The sequence below is a fragment of the Prinia subflava genome, chromosome 5, assembly GCF_021018805.1.
Source record: "Prinia subflava isolate CZ2003 ecotype Zambia chromosome 5, Cam_Psub_1.2, whole genome shotgun sequence".
Classification (NCBI taxonomy): domain Eukaryota; kingdom Metazoa; phylum Chordata; class Aves; order Passeriformes; family Cisticolidae; genus Prinia; species Prinia subflava.
Window position 1 is genome coordinate 61,225,898 of NC_086251.1, and position 22,608 is coordinate 61,248,505.

Here is a 22,608-nt window from a genome sequence, read left to right on the forward strand (position 1 = left end):
CAGGAACCAAAACTTCATTAGTACCTCATTCCCTCACCTGGAATACACTCATTTTCCCCCCTCAGACTCCTAAGGAAAGTCATATCCACACCAGGTTGTTTAGCAATATTCCTTTGTGTCTTATTTATCTGGATCTTTGCAGAGTCTCTGCTCCCAGGGAAAAAAAAAACCACAGGACAGGAGGAAATGGCCTCAAGTTGCAACAGGAGAGGTTTAGGCTGGATATTAGGGAAAATTTCTTCATGGAAAGGGTTGTCTAGCCCTGGCACAGCTGCTCAGGACAGTGGTGGAGTCTTCATTCCTGGAGGGATTTAAAATGTGGCACCTGGGGACATGGGACAGTGCTGGGGGACAGTGATGGACTCGATGATCTTGGAGGGCTTTTCCAAGCTCATCATGATTTTATGATCCTGGAAACATTCAAGGCCAGGCTGGATAGGGCTTGAAGCAACCTGGGATAGTGGAAAGCGTTCCTGCCCCTTCCAATCCAAATTACTCTGTGATCCCATTTGGTGGGCACAGTGACTCCATGAGGGAGAATTTGGCAGAGCCCCAGTGCCAGTGGGTGACACAGAGCACAAACAGCAGGAACTGTGGCCTGGAACATGGAAACAGGGTCCTGTTTGTGGCCCTGTCCTGCCCAGGAGATGCCCTGCATATCAATGGTGTGGCACCTCAGCCCTGCTGGAAAAAGGAGCTGTGATTATCCCTGGCTTTGGAGGAAAACGGGACAATGTCACATTTCCAGTGTGGTGCCTCCAGGGCTTGCAGGCTGGCTCAGTGATGTGGGAATTCTCACAGAACTCCATAAATAACAGTGATGGTGAACAATCAGCAGCACTTAGAGCTGGAATCATGAGGGAATCTGGGGACAAAGGCAGAAGGGAGGGATCCCTCACGAGGCTCTGTGCAGTGTAAGCCCCACACTCAGGCCTTCAACCCCATCCCACTCTGGTTTGTGGAGAGAGGTGGGTTCTTGCATGGGCTGAATCTCTTCCAGAGGTGCCTTTTTTCTCCCCTTGGCTAAAGGGGACACTGAAGTGGCTTCATCCCACTGCAGCAGAGTGGGGGAGTCACGTGGATCTGGAAAAGAGCTATTCCAGCACCTTTGGATGTGGCTGGTGCCTTCTTCTGGTTTTTTTTCCTCCATCAAGGCTCATTTTTCCTGGTGCTGGCAGCCCCTGGGACTGGGCACTGTGTCCTGCAGGATTCAGCAGTGGGGATATGAATGGAGTGTGCAGAGCACCCCACAGTTTTCTGGGAAGCAGCTGCAGTGGGAATTGCTTACAAGAAGCTCTTCTGGGAGTGCTGCAGACAGTGCTGAGGGCTGGAGGAAAGCAGCTCTGCATTCATGGGTTTGCATGAAGGGAAAGTCACTGGCAGCTTTGATCTGCACTGAAATCCCAGGAATAAACAGGAAGGGACAGGAGAAGTTGTTGTTGTTAGGGATATTGGGGTTGGTGGTGGTTTGGGGTTTCTTTTGGACTTCCCCAGCAGCCAGACCAGCTAAAGGAGCAGCCCAGGAGAGTCTGTGGGTAAAACCCAGGCTCTTCCCAAGCCAGCAGCCAAGTCTGGATTTCACCATGTGTGTTCTGAATCACTTGATAACAATCTCTGCTCAGGGAAGCAGCCACAGACAGATTCTCAGCAGAGATCATGAACTGCCCGGGGTCAGTGATCACTGAGGTCTCTCCAAAGACTCCCAGGCCAGATGTGACCCTGTGGAATGACTCCAGTCTGGTTTCTCTGCCGTGACCCCAGAGCAGACACAGAACAGCTGCACTGGGGGATCTGGAGATCCTTTTTCCCTGCTGCTAAAGGAGCCTCAGGGAGCTGGGAGAACCAGAGGAGAGGAGCTGGAAAACCTCAGAGGATGCTGTTCCCTGGGCTCTCAGTGATGGCTGGATCAGGAAGAAGACCTTGAGCTGTGCAGGACTGAGAATAAAAAGTGGGCTATGGCTTGGGGCACTCTCAGTTCCCCAGAAGCACTGGTATTCCTGCCTGCTCCAGGGTGGAGCTTCCTTCCCAAGGGCTGGGAATCCACAAGCAGCTGTCCGAGGAGTGAATCACCCGTGCTGGAGGCACATTTTGAGTTGCAGAACCAGGTCCTGCTCCCAGTGCCAATTCTTTGTGCAAAATGGCACTGAGAGTAGGCCATGTGTGATCAAACACACGGGATGGAGGAGCCTGGAGACTGCAGTGACCCCTGAGTCATCCCATACCAGATGCTCAGCAGATCCTCACCAGTGGAGTTTCCAGCCCTCAATTGTATTCCATTTGCTGAGAGATGCAGTTTAGCAGGAGACAAAGAGGAGCATCTCTTCCTTGCTGAACTGAGCATGTTTTTTACCCTGGGATCAAGAATTTCCCAGTCCCACTAGGGCTCAGTGCTGCACCCCTGGTTTGCTTTTGCAGGATGGGAATTTTTGGAAGCAGCAGGGTTAAGAGCAGAGGATGTGAAGGTGAGACAGTGGTGAGCATTCCTTGGGTGGGTTATTGGCCTTTTTTTGCAAAGAAGAGAGGAAATCAGTATCTAAGAAGAGCAATATTTTGTGATGAAAAATGGTTCTGCTTCCCTCCTCTGAGCTCGTGGGGTCTTCTTGACCAGGGACTTACAAGGAGGGGGTGAAGTTGTGGCTCAAAGGTGGGAAAATCACCTGCATGATTTAGCAATGTACATCCATGGAGTGTAACTCTGGAGTGAGGATTTCAGGAAACATTGTGTGATGTTTTTCAAGTAGTTGTTCCCATTCTGTATTGGATTCTTCCTCTTGAAGTGCAGCACTTTGTACATAACTTCTCTTACATGTTGTAGCCTTTGGACCAGCCCTTCAAGTGAGCTGTTTCTTAGTACAATCATGGAATTGTTTAGGTTGGAGAAGCCCTCCAAGATCATCGAGTCTAACCATTCCCCCCAGCACTGCCAAGGCCACCACTGTCCCCTTGGGGACCCAAGTGCCACATCCACACAGCTTTTAAATCCCTCCAGGGATGGAGACTCCACCACTGTCCTGGGCAGCTGTGCCAGGGCTGGACTCTTTCCATGAAGAAATTTTCCCTAATGTCCTGCCTAAACCTCTCCTGGGGCAACCTGAGGCCATTTCCTCCTGTCCTGTATTTTTTTTTTTCCCTGGGAGCAGAGCCCGACCCCCCCGGCTGTCCCCTCCTGTCAGGAGTTGTGCAGAGCCACAAGGTCCCTCCTGAGCCTCCTTTTCTCCAGGCTCAGCCCCTTTCCAGCTCCTTCAGCCTCTCCTGGGGCTCCAGACCCTTTCCCTTCTCCATTCCTTTCCCTGAACATTCTCCAGCACCATACCAGTCCTGCCTTTCAAATAATTATAAGTTCAAATGATTATAAGTTCTAGGGATTCCTTATTTTTCTTGTTCCCTATGGCATTGATGGTTCATCTTGTCCTGGTTTCTAAGACCTCTAGGACAGAGGTTCTTGCTGTTGCTGGGTTTAGTAGCATCTAAAACCACAGGACAGGATTTTGTGTTCCTCTTTCAACTTTCTTGCCACTCAGCAGTGACCACAGGGCTGACAGTCCTTTGCTGAGTTCCTCAGTTCCTGAAAGTTCTGCTCGTTCAGTCATTAATGAAATGGTGCAGGTTGGGATGGGAGAGGCTCCATCCTGTACCAGATGATTTTCAGGCCAGATGGGGCTCCTTCAGAGCACGTGGTAGATATTCCCTGAGCTAATACCCAAATATTAAAATTCATCTTTGAAAGAGCTTCAACCAGCCTCACAAATCAGGATTTTAACAGGACTTCAAAGCCCCATTTCCTTGGAATTATGTTCCAGAGTTGGGCAAGACACAAGATGATGTGGTAAGAGATGATGAGAACCAGCTATACTGGATAGAGGTGTGAAGTAAATCTGAGGTCAGGCTTTCAGTCTGAGATCTTCTTGCAGAGCCTGGGAATGGCACAAACCATTTCTGCTCTCGTGGAGTGTTTTGACAATTCCTGCCTGTCTGAGTGGATTTGCAAGCCCTTCACTTGTGCTGCTTCCTGCTTTTTCAGCAAGAGTTTGATGCAAGGCAGAACAGCAGCAAACTCCTCCTGTAAACTGCAGTGCAGAACCTCAAATGGAGATTGCAGAAAATGGTCCTGTGGGAGGCCAAGGATACAGGGATAAGGAGCAGGAACTCGTGCAGGGGTCACCTCTGCCTTCACCCTCATCTACAAAAATCTTCATGGAATCCCAGAAGGGTTTGGGTTGGAAGGGACCTTAAAGCTCCATCCCATTCCACCCTCTGCCATGGGCAGGGACACCTCCCACTGTCCCAGTTTGCTCCAAGCCCTGTCCAACCCCTCCCAGAGGGTCCACAGCTCCTCCAGGCAACAAATGTTTGTGCAACACTCAGCTGTGCTCAGGAGTTTGTTTTAATGTTTGGTCAGCCCTCCTCACCCTGGCATGGGTTGCTGCTTGACCCTGCCCAGTGATCTCACTGCCCCCTCCAGAGCACCCTTGATGTGTTGTGAGATTTTATTGTTTCTCTCTCACTGGCCATTTCCAGGCAAAACTTGGTTGGGTTTTTCCTCAAGAGGGAAGTCTTCCAAACTACTCCAGATTCTCATTTGCTTAAACCTTTCCAGAAAAATGCTTCCCAGACTGACTTGCTGGGCTCTGCAGAGGTTTCACCAGGACAGAAGAACAGGATTTTCTTCCCATGGACTGCAGATTCTGTTGAGTGTCCTTTCCTGCAGCACTGGTGATGTTTTTGCATCCTGCTTCTCCTGATGCCTTAAGTTTTAGCTTTCATATTTTTCAGGTTCTGTGCTGCCTAAGGGTGCAGTTCTGAGCCTCACATTAGGTGCTACTAAGCTCTCTTCACACAGTAGGGGCACAAAACAAATCCTCTTCCAGATGGAGACCAAGGACAACTGTTACAAGTTTTCAGCCCCAAAAGCACAAACAACAGTGGCTGAAGAGAGAAAACAAGGAGGATGGGACTTCATAAACTGAAGCTGTAATGGGACAATTAAACCCCAATATGCAAATGGACCAAAACTTATAAAAGTGTGAGAACTCGTGACTGTTTGTCCATTTTGTGCCCACCTTGGGTGTAGCCCTGGCCAGGCTCTTGTCCTGCCCAAAGTGTGTCCTTACAGGTCTTTTAATAAATACCTACTTTATTCTCTCAGCTCTGGCTAGTCCTGTTCCAGGTCAGCCTTCCTAAGGCAGCACTCCTCATGGAATGCTGCTGGCCTTACACTTTGCCTCTCAAATTGCTTTCTGCCCCTCAAGGCTTGAGATCAAAACCAGATTGGATGTGTTTTATTCCATCAACCAGACCTTTAATGAAAATAGTGATCAGATAGAGACCCAGGACAGGGAGAGAAGAAAGCTTGGCTGGTTTCTCTTGAGAAACCCTCATCATCTGCCCCAGCTCTGGTTTCTGAAGGACTCTTTGCCATGGTCTGCCTCCATGTGTGTACTTGTCTCTAGGTTTTATCCCATCTTTCCCAGGCAGCTTTTGAGTCCTGTTCAAAGAAATTTAGGGAAGGAGTGAAGATTTCTGAGATAGAGCATTCCTGCCATGGGCATGGACAGCTGCACGCTGTCCTTGGTCAAGCCCCTGAGGCAGCTCAGGTGAGAACACAAGGGAAGGAGTGAAGCTGGTCAGGATTTAGGTCAGGCTTAGCCATGGACTAACAGCAGCAGCCTGTGCTGGCCTTCACCCAGCCCAAAGAGGAAAGAAAGGCTGGTAAGGTCCCTGGAAGTATCCAAGGCCAGCTTGGAGCAACCTGGGACAGTGGAAGGTGTCCCTGGCCATGGCAGGGGGTGGAATGAGATGGGCTTTAAGGTCCCTTCCAACCCAAAGATTCTGTGACTCCATTATTCTTTGCTGAAGGAAATGCTGGAGTTGCACGAATCTTAAGCTCGTAGAGAGCACTCAAGGAACCAACTTTTCATTTGTTTCATTTCTTACCAATCTCTCGAGTCTCTTACGTTGGTGAGACCCATAAAAAGCCTTTTTTAGGACATTTCCCAGGACCCACAGTTGGACTGACTGCTCTGTAATTCCCAAGTGCTCTTCCTTTCCCATTCCTTTACTTGTGAGTCCCCTTTCTTAAGGTCCTGCAGGTGTCTGCTCATGGCTTGGGTGGGATCACACGAAATCCTGAATTGGAAGGGATCCACAAAGATCATCAAGCCCAAATCCTGGCTCTCAGGACAGCCCCAAGAATCCCACCCTGTGCCTGAGGGCAGTGGAGGGGAGCATCTCTCTTCCATCCCCTTTGACTGGTCCATGTGCATTTGGCTTCATGCTTGAGGCAGAACAGAGACTTTTCAATATTGAACAACTTAATAAATGCAAAAACCTTGGCTGCATCCTCCTCCTCCATCATGCCAAGCTTCATCTTCCCTCTTTCCTGTAAGTGAGTGCCTGCATTATTTCTTTCTCTTGGCCTTATTCCTAAGGTATTTCCAATACCTTTCCCTACTGCCTTTTAAGCTCCTGGACAGTTGTCTCAGGATTTTGGGGTGTTGCTTGGAGTTACCAGTCAGATGTGAATATCTCTGGGAATGAGTGATTTCAAGAGGGAGATGGGCTGTACTCAAAGGGATTGTGGTTTTGGGGCTGGATTTTGGTGGATTTCTGTCAGCATTAATACAAGTACAGACAATAATATCCACCAAGCTAATAAAAACCTCTATTTTCTAACCAATTCATTATTGTTTCTAGTTTTTTCATATCATTCATGAGTATTTATTTTCTATTCTAGGAACCCCAGGGGTTTTGCTGTCCCGGGTGAACTGCTGGGACTGGCCTGGCCTGTGCTCCCAGGAGAATGTCACCCAGTTCCCCACCATGAGGATTTACAAGGAGGGGCAGCAGTCAGTGACATATGGTGGCATGTGGGGGACTGAAGAGCTGAGCAGCTTCATCCTGCTGTGAGTGACAAACCCCCACATCTGCCACATCCTCCTGCTGTCACCACCCCTGTCTTTTTGCTGGAATTCCTTCTTGGTTATTTTTAGTGGTGTTCCCAAGGCTCTCAGTGTGGCTCAGGCCGTTCTTTCCTCGCTGTAACCAGCTCCAGCACCTCCCTGGGACTTCCCAGATGATCATTTTTGCCTCTAGTGAGGTGTCACATTTGTCCCGTTGTGTTGGGGTGAGGTTGCCCTGTTTCTCTTCATCCCAAAAGCAGAAGAGACCACAGCCCAAGGTGTTTCTCTGCCTTTCCACAGGAGCCACCTTTCCTGCCCGCTGAAGCTGGCCACAATGGATGAAGCAGAAGGATATTTAAGAGGGGAGTTCCCACCCCAGCTCTCCTCCCACCACCACCACCCCTCACTGCTGGGAGTTTTCAGCACAGCCACCAGCGAAGGTTTGTTGGGATTGGTGGGTTAAGCACTCTCCAGCTTCATTCCTGGTGGCACAGGGATGCTTCCAGCTGCTGCAAGTTGACACACAGCCTGCCTGGCACTGCCTGGCACTGCCTGGCACTGCCTTTCTCAGTTTTACAGTGAGAGGGTAGCAGGTGATTGCAGGTGAGGGATTTCAGACCCTGCCTCAGAGGACATTCAGCTGCCAGCTGTGTTTGTTACACTCCCTGTGGGAGTAGAAACTTCCCAAGCCTGTTGTCCCTGTGGTATCTCCTGCCCCTTTACCTCGAAGAGTTTGGCTCTGTCCTCTTTAGGAGTCCCTTCAAAGTAGTTTTAGCTGGCATTAAATTCCCTCTTAGCCTCTGGTTTAGCCCAGATCCATCAGCCCCTTCCTGCAGCCCATGTACAACGTGTCCCAGCATATTCTTCCTTAAAAAAGGAGGAGATCCACTCTTGGATCTTGCTGACTTCTCCTGAAGAAGGGGTAGCCCCAGTTCTTGTAACACACAATCCAAACCCTTTATTTTTAAAAAAACAGAACAGCAATAAGGTAAAATAGAAGTTTCCTGCATCAGAAGGAATGAAATGTGAATAACTCAATGAAATCCACCTGTGGATTTTGGAATAGGTGGACACAGAAATGCAATGTGTTACCAAGGGAGAGGGAATAAAGCCAGTCTGGAGAGAGAACATCAGGCAAATCACAGAATCCAGGATGGTTTGGGTTGGAAGGGACCTTAAAGCCCATCCCATTCCACCCCTGCCATGGCAGGGACACCTTCCACTGTCCCAGGCTGCTCCCAAGCCCTGTCGAGCCTGGCCTTGGACACTGCCAGGGATCCAGGGGCAGCCACAGCTTCTCTGGGCATCCTGTGCCAGAGCCTCACAGTTGGGAGCTGAGATCTTCTAATCCCACAGACCCTCAGTTGCCACCTTCCCCTGGGAATTGCTGCTTTAAAAATAAGAGAACTTCCTGATCTTGCTTAAGATCAAATTTTCAGACTATTTTTCATTTTAAAGCTCCCTTGTGCCTCTAAACTTTGGTTTAATGCAAACCAAGCTTCTTTCTCACGTGAGAGGGTCCAGAGGGAAGAGGTAAGAACAAGGCAGGATGCCTGGAATCAAATAGAAAACACTTGGGCTGTGTTCCCTGAGCCTGCTGACAGCCAATTCTCTGCCTTCCTCTAGAGATCTAATCTAGTAAATACAGTATGAAATCCTAATCATCCCAAAAAACCCTTTAATCCAGCCCCTGGAAGAAGCCCAGAAAACCCTTTAATCCAGCCCAGAAGCTGTGGCTGCCCCTGGAAATGTCCAAGGCCAAGTTGGATGGGGCTTGGAGCAACCCGGAGTAGTGGGAGGTGTCCCTGCCGTGGCAGGAGTGGAACTGGGTGGGCTTTGGGGTCCCTTCCAACCCAAACCATTCTGGGATTCTGCAGAGAAGTTGTTCATTTAATTCCATGCAAACAAGGGCCTTGGAGATTTCCAGACAGCTCTTTGTGGATCCTGTAGGATTGCCTCTTCCCTCAGGGCACATTCCATCTGCAATCCAGAATGGCATCCTCAGGTGGGGGTAACTCAGCCACAGGGAGATGAAATTTGAGATGTCCTCTCCTGGGGGTGCTGGAGCTGTGATGCAGAACAGCCTGAGGGAGCAGGAACCTGGGGCCAGCTGTTCTGGCATCAAACCAGGCTGGAGTCAGGAGGGCCACACTGTTCCTCTTATCAACCTGCAGCTTTCCCAATCATTTTGTCATGCAGAATTCCTGCTCCAACCCCAAGCAGCAGTGAGCTGTGTCATTGCCATTTCTGGTGAACTGAAACAGAGCAATGAGATGTCCTGCTGAAAAAAATCCTGGAAATTTCCCAACCCTTAGCATCAGGACTATGTTTAAGAAGCCAGTTGGGGGGTCTGAGCTAAAATAGGCTTAGTGGAAAAATCCTGAATAAAATTTCCTGGGAAGAGGTGAATGTGTTATGAGGGCAATGAACGGACATTTTCCTGGAAACTCAGAGAACTTTTAGGACAGAAATCTGCTTTTGGTGCAGAAACTGGGAGCCTGCGGGGAAGTAAAACTGAAGTGAAATATTTGAAAATATCCCTGAGCTCTGGTGGCTCACGGGGCTTGGCAGCATCAGTGGAAGCCAAGTGAGAAAGGCACGAGAGATGCTACAGGAGCTGCTGTGCTGGAGTCAGAAGATGCCTCCTTCCAGAGGAATAAAGGGTGGGGCTCAGATCCTGCTTCCCAAAACTCTGCAGGGATTTTAGACCCTTCCTCATCTGGCAGCTTGATTCTTTCTTGTTCCCACATCAATGAAGTTGTGCTTGTGCAGTTCAGAGCAGCTGGGATTCCAGCTCAGGGAATGTGCTGATCAGGGCCCTCAGGGAATTAAAGTCATGCTTTCAGTGGGGAACTAATTTCCTAGGAAATATTTAAATAGATTTTTTGAACTGCTTCCTGTTTGCAGTGGAACTGTGTGAATTTGGGGGGGGTTTGGATACGAAGCAAAGAACCTGTCACTGGAGAAATATGGGCTGGTGTGTGGCTCTGGGTCTAGTACAGCCAAAAATAGGGAAAAGTTTGGAGCTGTGGTGGGAAAGGAAGACCTCATCAGGTCAAGGAATAAGCCTGGGATTGCTGGAGGTTGTCCTGATTTAGGAGGGAATTCCTCCAACCAGGGCTGATCCAAGCTCCTATCTCAAGTGAGGATTTAAAGCTTAGTGGAGGAGCTTGGGATGGGAACTTTTCTCTCAGCACTGATGAAATCAAGTAACCAAAGACCAGAAGAGCTGGAAAGCAACATCCAAGATTGGTTTCTCTGTGGCAGCTGGAGAAGGACTTTGGACAATGGCCTGGGGTGACAGGACACAGGGAATGGCTTCCACTGCCAAAGAGCAGGGATGGGTGGGAGATTGGGAAGGAATTGTTCCCTGTGAGGGTGGGCAGGCCCTGGCACAGGGTGCCCAGAGAAGCTGTGGCTGCCCCTGGATCTCTGGAAGTGTCCAAGGCCAGGTTGGAGCGGGCTTGGACAACCTGGAGTAGTGGGAGGTGTCCCTGCCATGGCGGGTGTGGCCCTGGATGGGCTTTAATGTCTCTTCTAACCCAAACCATTCAGAAATTCTGTGATAATGACTGAGTCCTCAATGAACCACTCCTTAAGGAACTCCTTTCATTTAAAAAGGAAAACAGCTTAAATGAAAGTTTATGGGCCACATGGGAAACAGTGGAAAATACAGCTTTGAGTGTAGCTGCAAAACAGGAATCAAAGAAGCAGAAAGTGGCCAGTTGTGAGGCAGCTCCATCTACTGAGCTCTGAGTCACTGGTCCCAGGAGCTTGGGCTGGCCAGCTCTGCTGTGACACTGAACCTTCTGAGGAGCAGTCACTGCTGTGTGACAGCAATTTATATAATGGCTATATCTGAGATACCCCCTGAATCTCAGGATAAACCTGGCTTCCCCAAAGAGTGAGATTTCTCCCTCTCCTTGGGTCAGAAGAACCTTTTTTGTTGCTTTCAGTTGCTCAATGCAAAGGAGGAGGGGGGTGGTGGTGTTGAAATCTCCCTGTTCTCACCCCACCTTTGGCAGCAGCTGTTTGGAGCTCTGATCTCTGCATTTCACAAGCTCCCCACCATGCCTTGCATGTTCCTACAAAGCTTGGCTTTCCCATGGATCCACTGCCTGGAACCACAGCCAGGCTGGACAGGGCTTGGAGCAGCTTGGTCTGATGGAAGGTGTCCCTACCCAGGGCAGGGGGTGGAACTGGGTGAGCTTAAGGTCCTTTCCTAAATCATTCTGGAATTCTGTGAAATTAGAGGCTTTTATAAGGGAATAAACCAGCTCTGCAGTCAGTTTTGCTTTGGAGCTGTGCTCTCAGTCTCAGCTGTGATCAAGAGAGCCCAGCCTGGTTTTTCCCCATCCTGTAGCAGCCCCAGTCTGCTGGGAGAAGCTGGTTAAACCAAGAGACACTTGAGGGAAAGGTTGGTTTATCTCCAGGCTCTTAGCCCTACTCCAGTAAAGCCGTCATCCATCATTTCCCAAAGGTCACTGGGATTTATAAGATTTCTGTTTAGACTTATAATTGGTCTCTTGTTTCCAAGAACGCTTACGGACTGTAAGTCCTTAAAGACATTTCATTTTCCAGCAGTGCCTCTGTCCTGGAGGCTCAGTGCTGGTGGCTGAAGAGCAAACACAGTTCTCATAATGGGAATTTTCCCCTGATCCTTGCTCTCTGCCTGCTCCTCCTCCTGTGGCCTGCAGCCCTGAGCTGCAGTAACTTCTTGCGAGCCACTAATCCTGGTTTAGTGCCTGAAAGGCTCCTCTGGCAGGATGTTTTGTGTGCAGGCATCGATCAGGTTTCCAGGAAAAAGCCTCAACACCTCTCTTTCGATTGTTTATTCTTGTATCTTTGTCTTTTTCCAGCCAGGGAAGCTTTTGAAGAGGCAGGAAACATCCTAAGTGGCCACGTAAGGATGGGGATGTATTTTGAAGATGATGCCTTGGCTTTGTAAGTGGTTTCTCTTTTTCTTTGGGAAGAATTCAAGTTGATCTGCACTTAGTGAAAGGCAAGAGTCACTGTGCTGAGTAACAGCTACAAGTGACTTTTTGCTGCAGGGAGATGGGTCAGGACTCATCCAAAGGGAATTGTCACCTTGGCTCTGCCATTGATTCTCAGCCTATCCATGGTCACCCTCCTGCTGTTCATGGTCACTCTGGGTATTTTCAGTCCTTCAGCCCCCGTGGATGTGCTTGAGCTCCTCACACAAACAGAGCAAACCTTTCTGAAAATAAAGAGCAGGCTGGGAAAGTTATACCATCAGTGTGTGAGGGAGAAAAAGTCCTGCCTTTCTCTTTCCTTGAGGAAAAAAAAATGATGGATAGTCACTGCAGTGCCTTCCCTTGCTCTGGTGGTTGCCCCCAGTTGCCAAGAACAGCCAGAAGAGAATCTGCTTGTGACTGCTTGGGCTAGGAGTGGAGTGGACATTGAGTCTGGGTGCTGGGAAAGGCTTTGGAAACTGGGAAATAAATGCTGGCTTGCCATGAAGCTGCATTCCTGGTGGAATTGCATCCCTGACTTTAAGCCAAGTGGGAGTTAATGGGATCTTACCTGTGTCATTGAGACTCCAGCAAGGGGCAAAGTCCTTTGGGTTGGAGTGTGAGAGGTGCTTCAGTGCCTAGAAATGCAGCTGGAGCCAGGGGGAATCTCCAGCTTGCCCTGGCATCTCATTTCCATCAGGAATTGGCTATCAAGGCACAGTTAAAAATCCCAGGAGGTCCTTGGCCTGTTTTTCAGGTGTGGGTTTAACAGGCTGCAGTGCAGCAGGGAATTCTTTTCATTAGCTCCTTAGAGGTGTGATGCATTCCTGATGAGACACGGGCATTTTTGTGGTCAGCACAGAGAATAAAAATGCAAACACCTTGGGAATACATCTCTATTAACCAAACTGCCCCAGGCATCATTAAGACTTTTCTTCCCAGAGAATTTCAGCCCAGCTGATGGAAGGAAGAAAAGCAGAGGACAGGGTGATCTCTCAGGTACCAGCAGAAGAAGCCTGTGCTCTCTCAGAGCTGACACATGCAAGAATTCACCTCCCTGCTCCTGCTCCAGGAGCCTGCTCCTGTTTAGCAGGAATATTTAGTGCAGTTTATATTGATAGTCCTTCTGCCAAATTTGGATTTTGGCTGTGATTTGTGGGTGAAGCTACTGTAGCTGATGGGCTTCTCAAGTGTAAGCAGAAAGTAAACACTTACAGGAATTCCTTATGCAAGAGCCAGACTCACTTCCCTTCAGAAAATGAAAAGCCATTCTTCAGCTCAGTGCTCACAGAGAAAATATTTGTGGCTCCCAGGTCACAGAAAGCTGATTCCCCTTCTGTGCATCCTGTAGACCTTTTCCAGAGAAAAAGAGCTGCAGGATACACAAAGGCTGTTGTCAGCAAAGCTGTTTGCTCAGCAGGCACCTGCTGGGCTGGTCACTAATGAAGGGGAAAAAGGCATTGAGGAAGAAATGCTTTGCATGAGGTTGTTATTTATTTCCACGTCGATGTCAGAGATTCCTGCCAAGTATTCGTTTGCAGATGGTTTTGATTGAAATGCAAGGCTCGTGTTACCCTCTGAATGGTCCTGCTGTATAAATAGAAAGCTGTGGTGAGCAACAGCACAACCCCTCAGTACCAGGAAGAGGAGAAGGGATTTCAGGATAGAGTGTAGCTGGGGAATTTGGTGATTTTTTGGCAGTATATAAGATATTTCCTTATAGAATCATAGAGTAGAACCCCAGAGTGGTTTAGACTGGAAGAAATCTTAAAGGTCATCCAGTTCAACCCCCTGCCATGGGCAGAGACCCCTTCCAGTATCCCAGGTTGCTCCAAGCCCCATCCAGCCTGGCCTTGGTCCCTTACAGGGATGGGGCAGCTTCTCTGGAATCCTCTTCCAGTTCCTCACCACCCTCACAGATGCTTACCAAAGGCTGCTGAACAAGGTGATGTATTTTAGACACAGGGAACAAGAGTTCTCACTCCTCTGAGCCATAACCAAGCCAAAGAATCTCTGTAAAACCCATAGAAATTTATTAAGTTCAAAATCCCTGAATTAAATATTTTTTAGGGCTTTGCCAGCCGTAATCAACTGTAAATACATCAGCTCATGGTGAAGTTTGCAGTGGATGCACCAGTCCCAGAGAGATAAATGCTGTGATGGAGGATGGGAAAGGGCTCCAAAAGAGTTAGACATCATGGAAATAAATTATCTGCAGTTCCCTCCACTTGCTGTGTCATTGATGATCTAAAGAAGCTCTTCCCTGTGAGGGTGGGCAGCCCTGGCACAGGGTGCCCAGAGAAGCTGTGGCTGCCCCTGGATCCCTGGAAGTGTCCAAGGCCAGGCTGGACAGGGCTTGGAGCAATCTGGGACAGTGGAAGGTGTCCCTGCCATGGCAGGGGAGTGGAACTGGCTGAGCTTTAAGGTCCCGTCCAACCCAAACCATTCTGGGATTCTTTGGTGTCACAGCCTTTGAAAAATTGCCAGGAACCTTTGAAAAACAAACCAAGACATGCCCCCAAGAGCTGCAGAGGCAGCTGATTTCCCCTGTCACACCCTTCCTCTGGGCAGTGCCATCTGCAGCCTCCAGGCCTGAAGTTCCTCAAACTTCCAGAAATTGCTGTCCTGGCTTGCTGTCCCCCCTGCCCTTTCATTGCTCAGACTTCTCTTTTTGCTTTTCCCACTTTCTCAGCTTTTCTTTGAATACCTCGAATCCTTTTACCAGAAGGACATGGGGTAACAAAGGATAATCTGGCTACTCCACCAAGAGTGGGTGGCTGCAGCCTGTGTGTGTTGCTGCAGTGTGGGGCTTGGACTTCACCACCATTTTTGGGTTTGTTCACTGAGACAAAAGTTGGATCTCCTGGAGGATCCAATGTTGTTTTGTGTGGGTTGTGTCCCCTGGATGGGATCTGACCTCAGTGTGCCTTGGCTGGGGAGGCAGAGTGAAGGCCTGGGTGTGTGTTTGCATCAGCTGTAAGTGTGAAAATGAAGGAGAAGTAGGAATGAAATCCCAGAGTCCCAGAACGGTTTGGGTTGGAAGGGACCTTAAAGTTCATTTCATTCCACCCCTGCCATGGACAGGAACACCTTCCCTATCCCAGATTGCTCCAAACCCCATCCAGCCTGGCCTTGAACGTTTCCAAGGATGGGACACGTCTCCAGGAGGATGCCAGCTCTGTGTCCAGCACATTTGGGATGTGTCCAACCCCTCTGTGCCCATCCCTCTTTTCCAGATCCCGAAAATACTCCGTGTCCCCCCCTGCCCTGCTCCTGGCCCGGAGCGGAGGCCGCAGCGTGGAGGGCATCGCTCTGTCCAAACACAGCGTGCAGGACATGGTGCAGATGATCAGATATGAACTGCTGGACGTTTTTGTGAGTAAAAATAAAATCAAAATGCCCTTTTTCCATTGCAGTCATTTGCAGAGTTCTGATTATAGTGTGGAGTTCTGCGGAACGGCCATGTCCGCTCGTTATTTTTATCGTGCTGAGTTTGTTTTTAAATTTTGTGACTTGGAGCAGGGAATCTGGACAGAAATCTGCTGTTTGCTGTGTGGTCTTGGAGCAGGAGACCCTGGAGTTGAGGGATTGGCCTCAGAGTCACTCACCTGCTGTAGCAGGGGCTTGGCCTCCAGCCAAGTCTGTTCCCTATTCCCAGGGTTTTTTCCATGTGCCTTTTGCAGCCTCTGCCTGCTCTGCTCACATCCCCATCTCCAAGCTGACAGCTGCTGCCACACACTTGGTGCACTTGGATTGGGCAAAGTGCACCAAAATCCAGCCCTGTTCCAGCTTCCCACGTTCCACACAGACACTGCAGCCTTGATTAACCCCTGCACCCTCATGTAAGAGCAGAAAGTGGGATTTTCTCCTATTTTCTCCTCCTCATAACCCCAAATTTCTTGTTTGTGACGTCCTGCAGCCAGAAATCACCGTGACAAATCTGCCCCAGTACTTGCAGCTCAGAAAACCCTTCCTCATCCTCTTCAGTGCTGGTGATATCAGTCAGATGGAAAGCAAGGAAATGCTGAAGCTGGCAAAAGGAAGACGCCAGCAGGCGTTTGTGGCTTGCTGGTTGAACCTGTGAGTGTTTGAAAGTGTCTCCTTCCCATTAACTCGCTCTGAGCTTTGCAGAAAAAAAAACCCTGAGGCTGCAATTACTGAGAAAACGAGCTGGTAATGTCATTATTTGATCTGAAATCTTCAGGAGCTGGGAGGTCAAACCGTTGAGCAATGGTTCACTCAGTGTTCTGGGTAACTGCAAAAATTGCCTGACAAAGTAAAACTAGTAAATATTTAATTGATTGCAGAAATCGTTTTCAATACAGGAAAAAGTTCTCTAGTGCCTGTAGTAGCTTGACCCTGGGTCTGGTGTTATTTGTATTTTTGTTGCATGTGGGGATAAAAAAACCATGGAAGTTTGGCCTCCTGGAATGTCTTGTGGTGATTTTCCACCAGCAGTCAGAGGGAATGACTGGTCATTAACTGGGGAAGAAAATTATCACTGGAGGGTTCAACCAGAAGCCCCACAAATGAAACTTAAAAAATATTCAAGCAACAACATTAATTCAAGACCTAGGAAATAGAAGATTGTAGGAAAGGTTTTTGGTTTTTGTGGTTATTTTTTTTTTTTAATGCTCCTCTTCTTAGTTGCATTTTGAATTTTTGGCCTCTGTTTGTTTTGCCCGAGCCCAGGGAAACTTCAGTGGCTTAATCATAACGAGCTTTGAAGTCTGGGAAGTGCCGTCCAGCGTGGGCTGGAGTTTAGCTGAGAGGGAAGATGCACATGTGCTCAGGGAGGATTGGCTGCCAGTAATGCAGCAGAAACGAGAGCCCTGGAACTTCCCCACCTACACATCTGCCTTTGCTCTGCCTCCCTGAGACACAGAAAGCACTGCCACAAAACAGGGCAGGATCACAGAGTGCTTTAAGGTGGAAGGGACCTTCAATATCTCATTCCAACCCCTGACATTGGCAGGGACACCTTCCACTATCCAAGATATCCCATCCAACCTGGCCTTGGACACTTCCAGGGATGCAGGGGCAGCCACAGCTTCTCTGGGCACCCTGTGCCAGGGCCTGCCCACACTCACAGGAAACAATTCCTTCCCAATCTCTCATCTCTCCCTGCCCTCTGGCAGTAGGAAGCCATTCCCTGTGTCCTGTCACTTCATGTCCTTGTTAAAAGTCCCTCATCCTAGAAAAATGCCCTCATTCCCAGGACAAGAGCCAGCTCAGACTTGAAGCCTTAAAATAGTGCTGGAATGTTTCAGCACCTTTGTGGGCTTGCTGTTGCTCTGTCTCAATGCCCTGTTTCCTTGGTGCCACTTGAGGAATTTGCCTTTCCATCCCTGTGGAATTGCTGTCACCGTGGGGCAGTGGCAGCAGCTGGGCTGGAAGGAGCTGGCAGCTGTCCCTGCAGACAGGACCTGACCCTGGGGGGCTGCAGGACCTGTCCCACTCTTGTCCCATCTGTTCTTAGAAGCTTAAGGGGGAAAGCATCTCCCACCTTCCTCCAGAGTTTGTCCTGCTCAAGGATTTCTTCACACGTCCAGGCTGTGCTCTGCTCTCTCTCCATCGGATCCTGACAGGTTCCCTAAGCATCAAGCTTATTTACAGTGCCTAGAACCAGAGCATCCTGGAATGGTTTGGGTTGGAAGGGACCTTAAAGCCCATCCTGTTTTCCCATGGGCAGGGACACCTTCCACAATTCCAGGTTGCTCCAAGCCCCGTCCAGCCTGGCTTTGAGCACTTCCAGGGACGATGTTTCTGCAGTCTCACCAAACCGTGCTTTGCTGGATGCGACCCAAGGGCTTTGGTGGTTTGGGGCTTTTTTTGGTTGTTTTTTTTGTGTTGTTGTTTGGTGGTTTTTTTGGTGGACATCTCAGTCCTGTCATGCTGCCAAACCTGCATCTCCTCTTCCCCAACAGGCAGAGGACTCCAGTGGGACACGGGATCCTGAGGAGTTACTTTTCCACCACGCCTTCCCTGCCCGTCCTGCTCTGGGTGAACCTCCATGCCGGGGGTCAGGTGTTCAGGTTCCCCCCAGAGCACTCCATCACTGAGGTGAACGTCTTGTCGTGGCTGGAGAAGCTCCAAGCAGGACTGGAGATCCCCAGCAGTAAGTGGACACAGGTTTATAACGTTCCTGAGCACACACTGTGAGCTCCAGTCTGTTTATGAGAAGGTCCTACGTGCAATAAATTGTCTGTCCTGGAATTTAACGATGGAAAAACCAGCTCTGCTTGTTAGAGCTGGAGAAGTACAAATAGTCCAGCCAGGAGAGAATGCCCACACTCACAAGTTTGCTTTGGGACTGTTTAATGCTCAGAGCCAAACGTGGATAGTTTGGAATGGACATCTTTTCCCTGTGATAATCCCCAAATCTGGCTGTGTTTTCCCATTCCCAGCCACAGCTTGCTCATAAAAAACCTCCCAGCTCCCAGCTGTCAGTGTAAGAAGTAGCTGCACTCTTTAGGCACCTTCCTGCATTTCTTTTTGGATGGGAAAGGTCGAGGAAGCTGCTGTTTGACTGGGGGCTTTGGGAAATTAAGGGTTGGCTTGTGCTGTGAAGCTTTTCACTGCATCCCTCCTGTCTTGATCAGCCTGATGAGGCTTGGGAGGAAGCCAGCATGGATCTGCCTTCCTCAAGGGAGCTGGAGAGGGACTGGGGACAAGGGCTGGAGGGACAGGACACAGGGAATGGCATCCAGAGGGCAGGGATAGGTGGGATGTTGGGAAGGAATTCCAGGCTGGGAGGGTGGGCAGGCCCTGGCACAGGGTGCCCAGAGAAGCTGTGGCTGCCCCTGGATCCCTGGCAGTGCCCAAGGCCAGGCTGGACAGGGCTTGGAGCAGCCTGGGACAGTGGAAGGTGTCCCTGCCCATGGCAGGGGTTGAATGACTTGATCTTTAAGGTCCCTTTGACCCCAAATTGTTCTGTGCCTCTATGATCTTTCAGAAAAAAATTTTTAATTTTGTATTCCTTAGAAAGTGGGGGGGAAAGCCATAATTCCTCGGAAAGGGAAATATCCCTTGGGAGGTGGGGCATAACTCTTCACCAGCTAACTGGGACTGTGTTTGCTGCTCAGGTACCTTGTCTGAGGAAGACTGGAAGCCACCACTCCCTGCTTACAATTTCCTCCAGATGATGGAGCCAGCCATGCCTGAGCTGTCCCCCCACCCCGGGGACAGCCCTGCTCAGCACCCACCCAACAGCCCCGGAGGGGACACTGCCGGAGGGGACACTGCCACCCGGGAAGAGCCATCCCAGGAGGGCACGGCAGAGGAAGTCGGCTCCCCTGGGAGGGGCCTGCGGGGGACAGCCCCGAGGCTGGCAGCCAGGGACAGGCAGGGCAAGAGGCACAGCGAGCTCTGAGAGAGGGGTGGGGAAAGGTGTGGGGCTGCCCTGGGAAACCTCGCACCTTCCCAGCCTGTTCTCCAAGGAGAGAAATGGTTTCAGCTGTCAAGGAGTGGTGAAGGGAAAGGCCACTCCCTGCTGCAGAGTGCTGGGGGCTTCTGACGCCAGGGACGTGTCTGTACATCCCACATGTTGTTCCCTGGCTGCTGTTGGGAGCTCACCGAGCAACAAGCTACACTGGAAAAGACAAATTAGCCCTGCTCTGTAGATTCCCCAAGTCTCAGAGTCGCCCCTGAGCAGGAAGGGGTGAGTGACTCCAAGATAAAAAGCCCAGTTCTCTGCTCCCTGGTTGCAGGAGAAGCTCTGCTAATGTGTGACAGAATATCCTGTGAGTCCATCTGCGCTGGAGCCGTGTGGAGCCAGCATTCCACCACTCCAGAGCTGCTCCAACCAGCCCCCAGTTGTGTTTACACCTGACTTGTGACCCGAATTCGTGAGCGTGTTCATCCTCAGGGGGAAGAGGAGGATCTGGTGGAAGCAGATTTATTCCAGAGGCCAGAGCTCAGGTCACACAACAGTCCTGAATAGCTGGGACCAAACTCTGCCAGCAAATCCCGAGGGTGGGCAGGTTGGGAGATGGCTTTGCTCACTGCTGGCATTTTCTTGGTCACAAGCCCAGGGGGTTATTTGCAGCCTCCATTTGTCTTTGCTCTCGGTGACAGCGGCGAGGTTGGTGCCTCCTGAGCCAGGAATGGTGCAGGGAGCAAGGTCTGTGGAAAGCTGAGTGCTGTGGGAGAGGGGAGGGAGATGAAGGGCAAGGCTGGACCCTTCCAAGGTGGGATGGAGCTGCTTCACATCCACAACTTAAGTGGGGAGATGCAAAACGTGGGGAAGTGGATTTCCAGCCTCTGCTCATCTCCTGGGGACAAGAAATGTCAGGGGGTTAAAAGCAGATGATCTTTAAGGTCCCTTCCAACCCAAACCATTCCAGGATTCCGTGATCATCTCACTCCCTCCAGTGAGATGATCACATCTCCCTTCCACAGCACTGCTGAGATGTGCTGGAGAGTCAGATCCTTCTCCTACTCCTTAAGGCTCTGAAATTAGTGGGGAGAGGAAAAACTGCTGTTGAGGGTCTGCTGAGAATGTTGCAGACTCTGTATTTCTCATTCTGCAAGCAGCACACATGGCTGTGAGCCTTTTGAAATACCCAGAAATAGATCATTAGTCCTGGGCTCTCCTGGAAGGCCTTAATTGAGAGAGAACATTTTTGGGCTGAGTGACAGGCTTTGAGCCAAAATGTATATATTTAAAGGAATAAAGTGCAGCCTGCTGATCAAAGGCATCATTCCCAAGGGAAGGGCGTGAACAGATCCTTCGTGTGTTCCCGTCATTTCTCTGCTCCATGAGCTCCTTACGCTGCTGAATTCCATGAGCTGCACATTGGTCATTTCCCATCCTGTCCCTGATCTCCGGCATCGAATCCCAGAATGGGTTGGGTTGGAATGGACCTTGAAGCTCATCCCATCTCATCCCACCCCTGCCATGGACAGGGACACCTTCCACTGTCCCAGGCTGCTCCAAACCCCATCCAGCCTGGCCTTGGATGCTTCCAGGGATCCAGGGGCAGCCACAGCTGCTCTGGGCACCCTGTGCCGGGGCCTCACCACCCTCACAGCCAGGAATTCCTTCCAGTTATCCCATCTCACCCTGCCCACTGGCAGTTTGAAGTGCAATAATTGGATTTTTCATTGCATTTTAAATAAATTCCATCTCCAGTAGGCTCCTCTGGATCTGTTTTGGGTGGGGGGAGCAGGGGCCCTGGGTCGGGTGCCCCTCAGCAGCAGGATCCTTTCCTTCCACAGGGTTTGTGGAAGACTCGGAGCATTCCCACGTCCCCACTCTTATCCACGTGTCCTTTTGCAGGCACAGCCCTTCTCCCGTGCAGGACTGGGGCAGGAGTTTGTCACTAGGGGTCAGTGCCACATCTCCGTTGTGGCTTCCCAAGTCCCTGCCTCTCCCAGTGCCGCTGGATTGAGGCTGGAGCGTCACCAGCGGAGCGCTGGGGGTCAGGAACAGCTTCCCAGTGGGATCCCGTGGGGATGCTGGAACGGCTTCCCAGTGGGATCCCGTGGGGATGCTGGAACAGCTTCCCAGTGGGATCCCGTGGGGATGCTGGAACAGCTTTCCAGTAGGATCCTGTGGGGATGCTGGAACAGCTTCCCAGTAGGATCCCGTGGGGATGCTGGAACAGCTTCCCAGTGGGATCCCGTGGGGATGCTGGAACAGCTTCCCAGTGGGATCCCGTGGGGATGCTGTGGCGGGAGGGGCCGTGCCTGGGGAGCCCGGGCTCTGCTGGCTTCATCCCCAGCGGGATCCATCAGCTCCAGCCTCCCCGGCTGGGTTGGGATGCCCAGAGCCCTGAGCTGAGTCCACCTTGCAGGTGGCAGCTCGGAGACTTGGGAAGGGATGTGCTCATCCACATCCCATCACTGCCAGAATCCAGCTGGACTGCCAGCTGTGGGTTTGCTCTGGATTCAGGTCATGGTCCTGGACTGCTTCAGGTGTCTTTGAGTTTATTGGGGTTTTATTTTTCAATACAAAATGTCTTTTCCACTTTGTAGCCCAGACAGGGACTCAGGGAAATCCATGGAGGCAGAAATATGCCTGGTTATGTAAGGACAGGGGGGAAATGTTAGGGATACTGAGGGCAGTATGATGGGGGTCTGCATCCCAGAGTTTCCTCATCCACCAGAGGAAATGCTCCAGCACTTGGCTGTTCCAAACAACTCTGGCTCTAGGGGCAGAAAAAACACTCAGAGGGAGTTTATGGAATCAGAGCCACGGAGTGTTTGGGTGGAAAGGGACCTTTAAAGGACATCCAGTCCAACCCTGTCATGGACAGGGACACCTTCCACTGGACAAGGCTGCTCTGATTCCCATCCAGCTTGGCCTGGAATTACAGCCTTGGATGAGGAGTGAGGCAGAGAAGGCAGAGCTCGTGTTCTGGGGGGCACCTGTGAGGGACAGAGGGATTCCCAGGAGGCTGGAGGAGCAGGATCTGTCCTGTCCCAGGAGGCTGGAGGAGCAGGATCTGAGGATCTGTGCTGTCCCAGGAGGCTGGAGGAGCAGGATCTGAGGATCTGTGCTGTCCCAGGAGGCTGGAGGAGCAGGATCTGTCCTGCAGCAGGGTCTGCATGCTCATCAACCTCCCTGTGTCAGTGCTGCTGCTCAAGTGTGGTGAGATCACCAGGGCCGCTGATGTTATCAGCTCCCTCTTCAACCATTTAACAATAAAAGCCGTGTTTGTCTGGATAAACCACAGCTCTGCCTCCCTCAGGGGTGCAGGCTCAGCTGAAGATTTCCTGGCTGATATGGATCA

The 22,608-nt window shown here is 50.5% G+C and overlaps 1 protein-coding gene across 3 annotated transcripts in view; it reads left to right on the forward strand.

Moving 5' to 3' along the window:
• Positions 1-20,586, forward strand: part of TXNDC16 (thioredoxin domain containing 16) — a 37,385-nt gene extending 16,799 nt beyond the window's left edge. For all 3 annotated transcript variants that reach the window (XM_063399677.1, XM_063399678.1, XM_063399679.1), the window contains exons 15-21: positions 6,734-6,902; positions 7,200-7,339; positions 11,759-11,843; positions 15,109-15,247; positions 15,792-15,952; positions 17,800-17,990; positions 18,958-20,586. In XM_063399677.1, coding sequence (XP_063255747.1) covers positions 6,734-6,902; positions 7,200-7,339; positions 11,759-11,843; positions 15,109-15,247; positions 15,792-15,952; positions 17,800-17,990; positions 18,958-19,244 — 1,172 coding nt within the window. In that variant the 3' untranslated portion in view covers positions 19,245-20,586. The remainder of the gene's footprint in view (positions 1-6,733; positions 6,903-7,199; positions 7,340-11,758; positions 11,844-15,108; positions 15,248-15,791; positions 15,953-17,799; positions 17,991-18,957) is intronic.
• Positions 20,587-22,608: the final 2,022 nt, after the last annotated feature.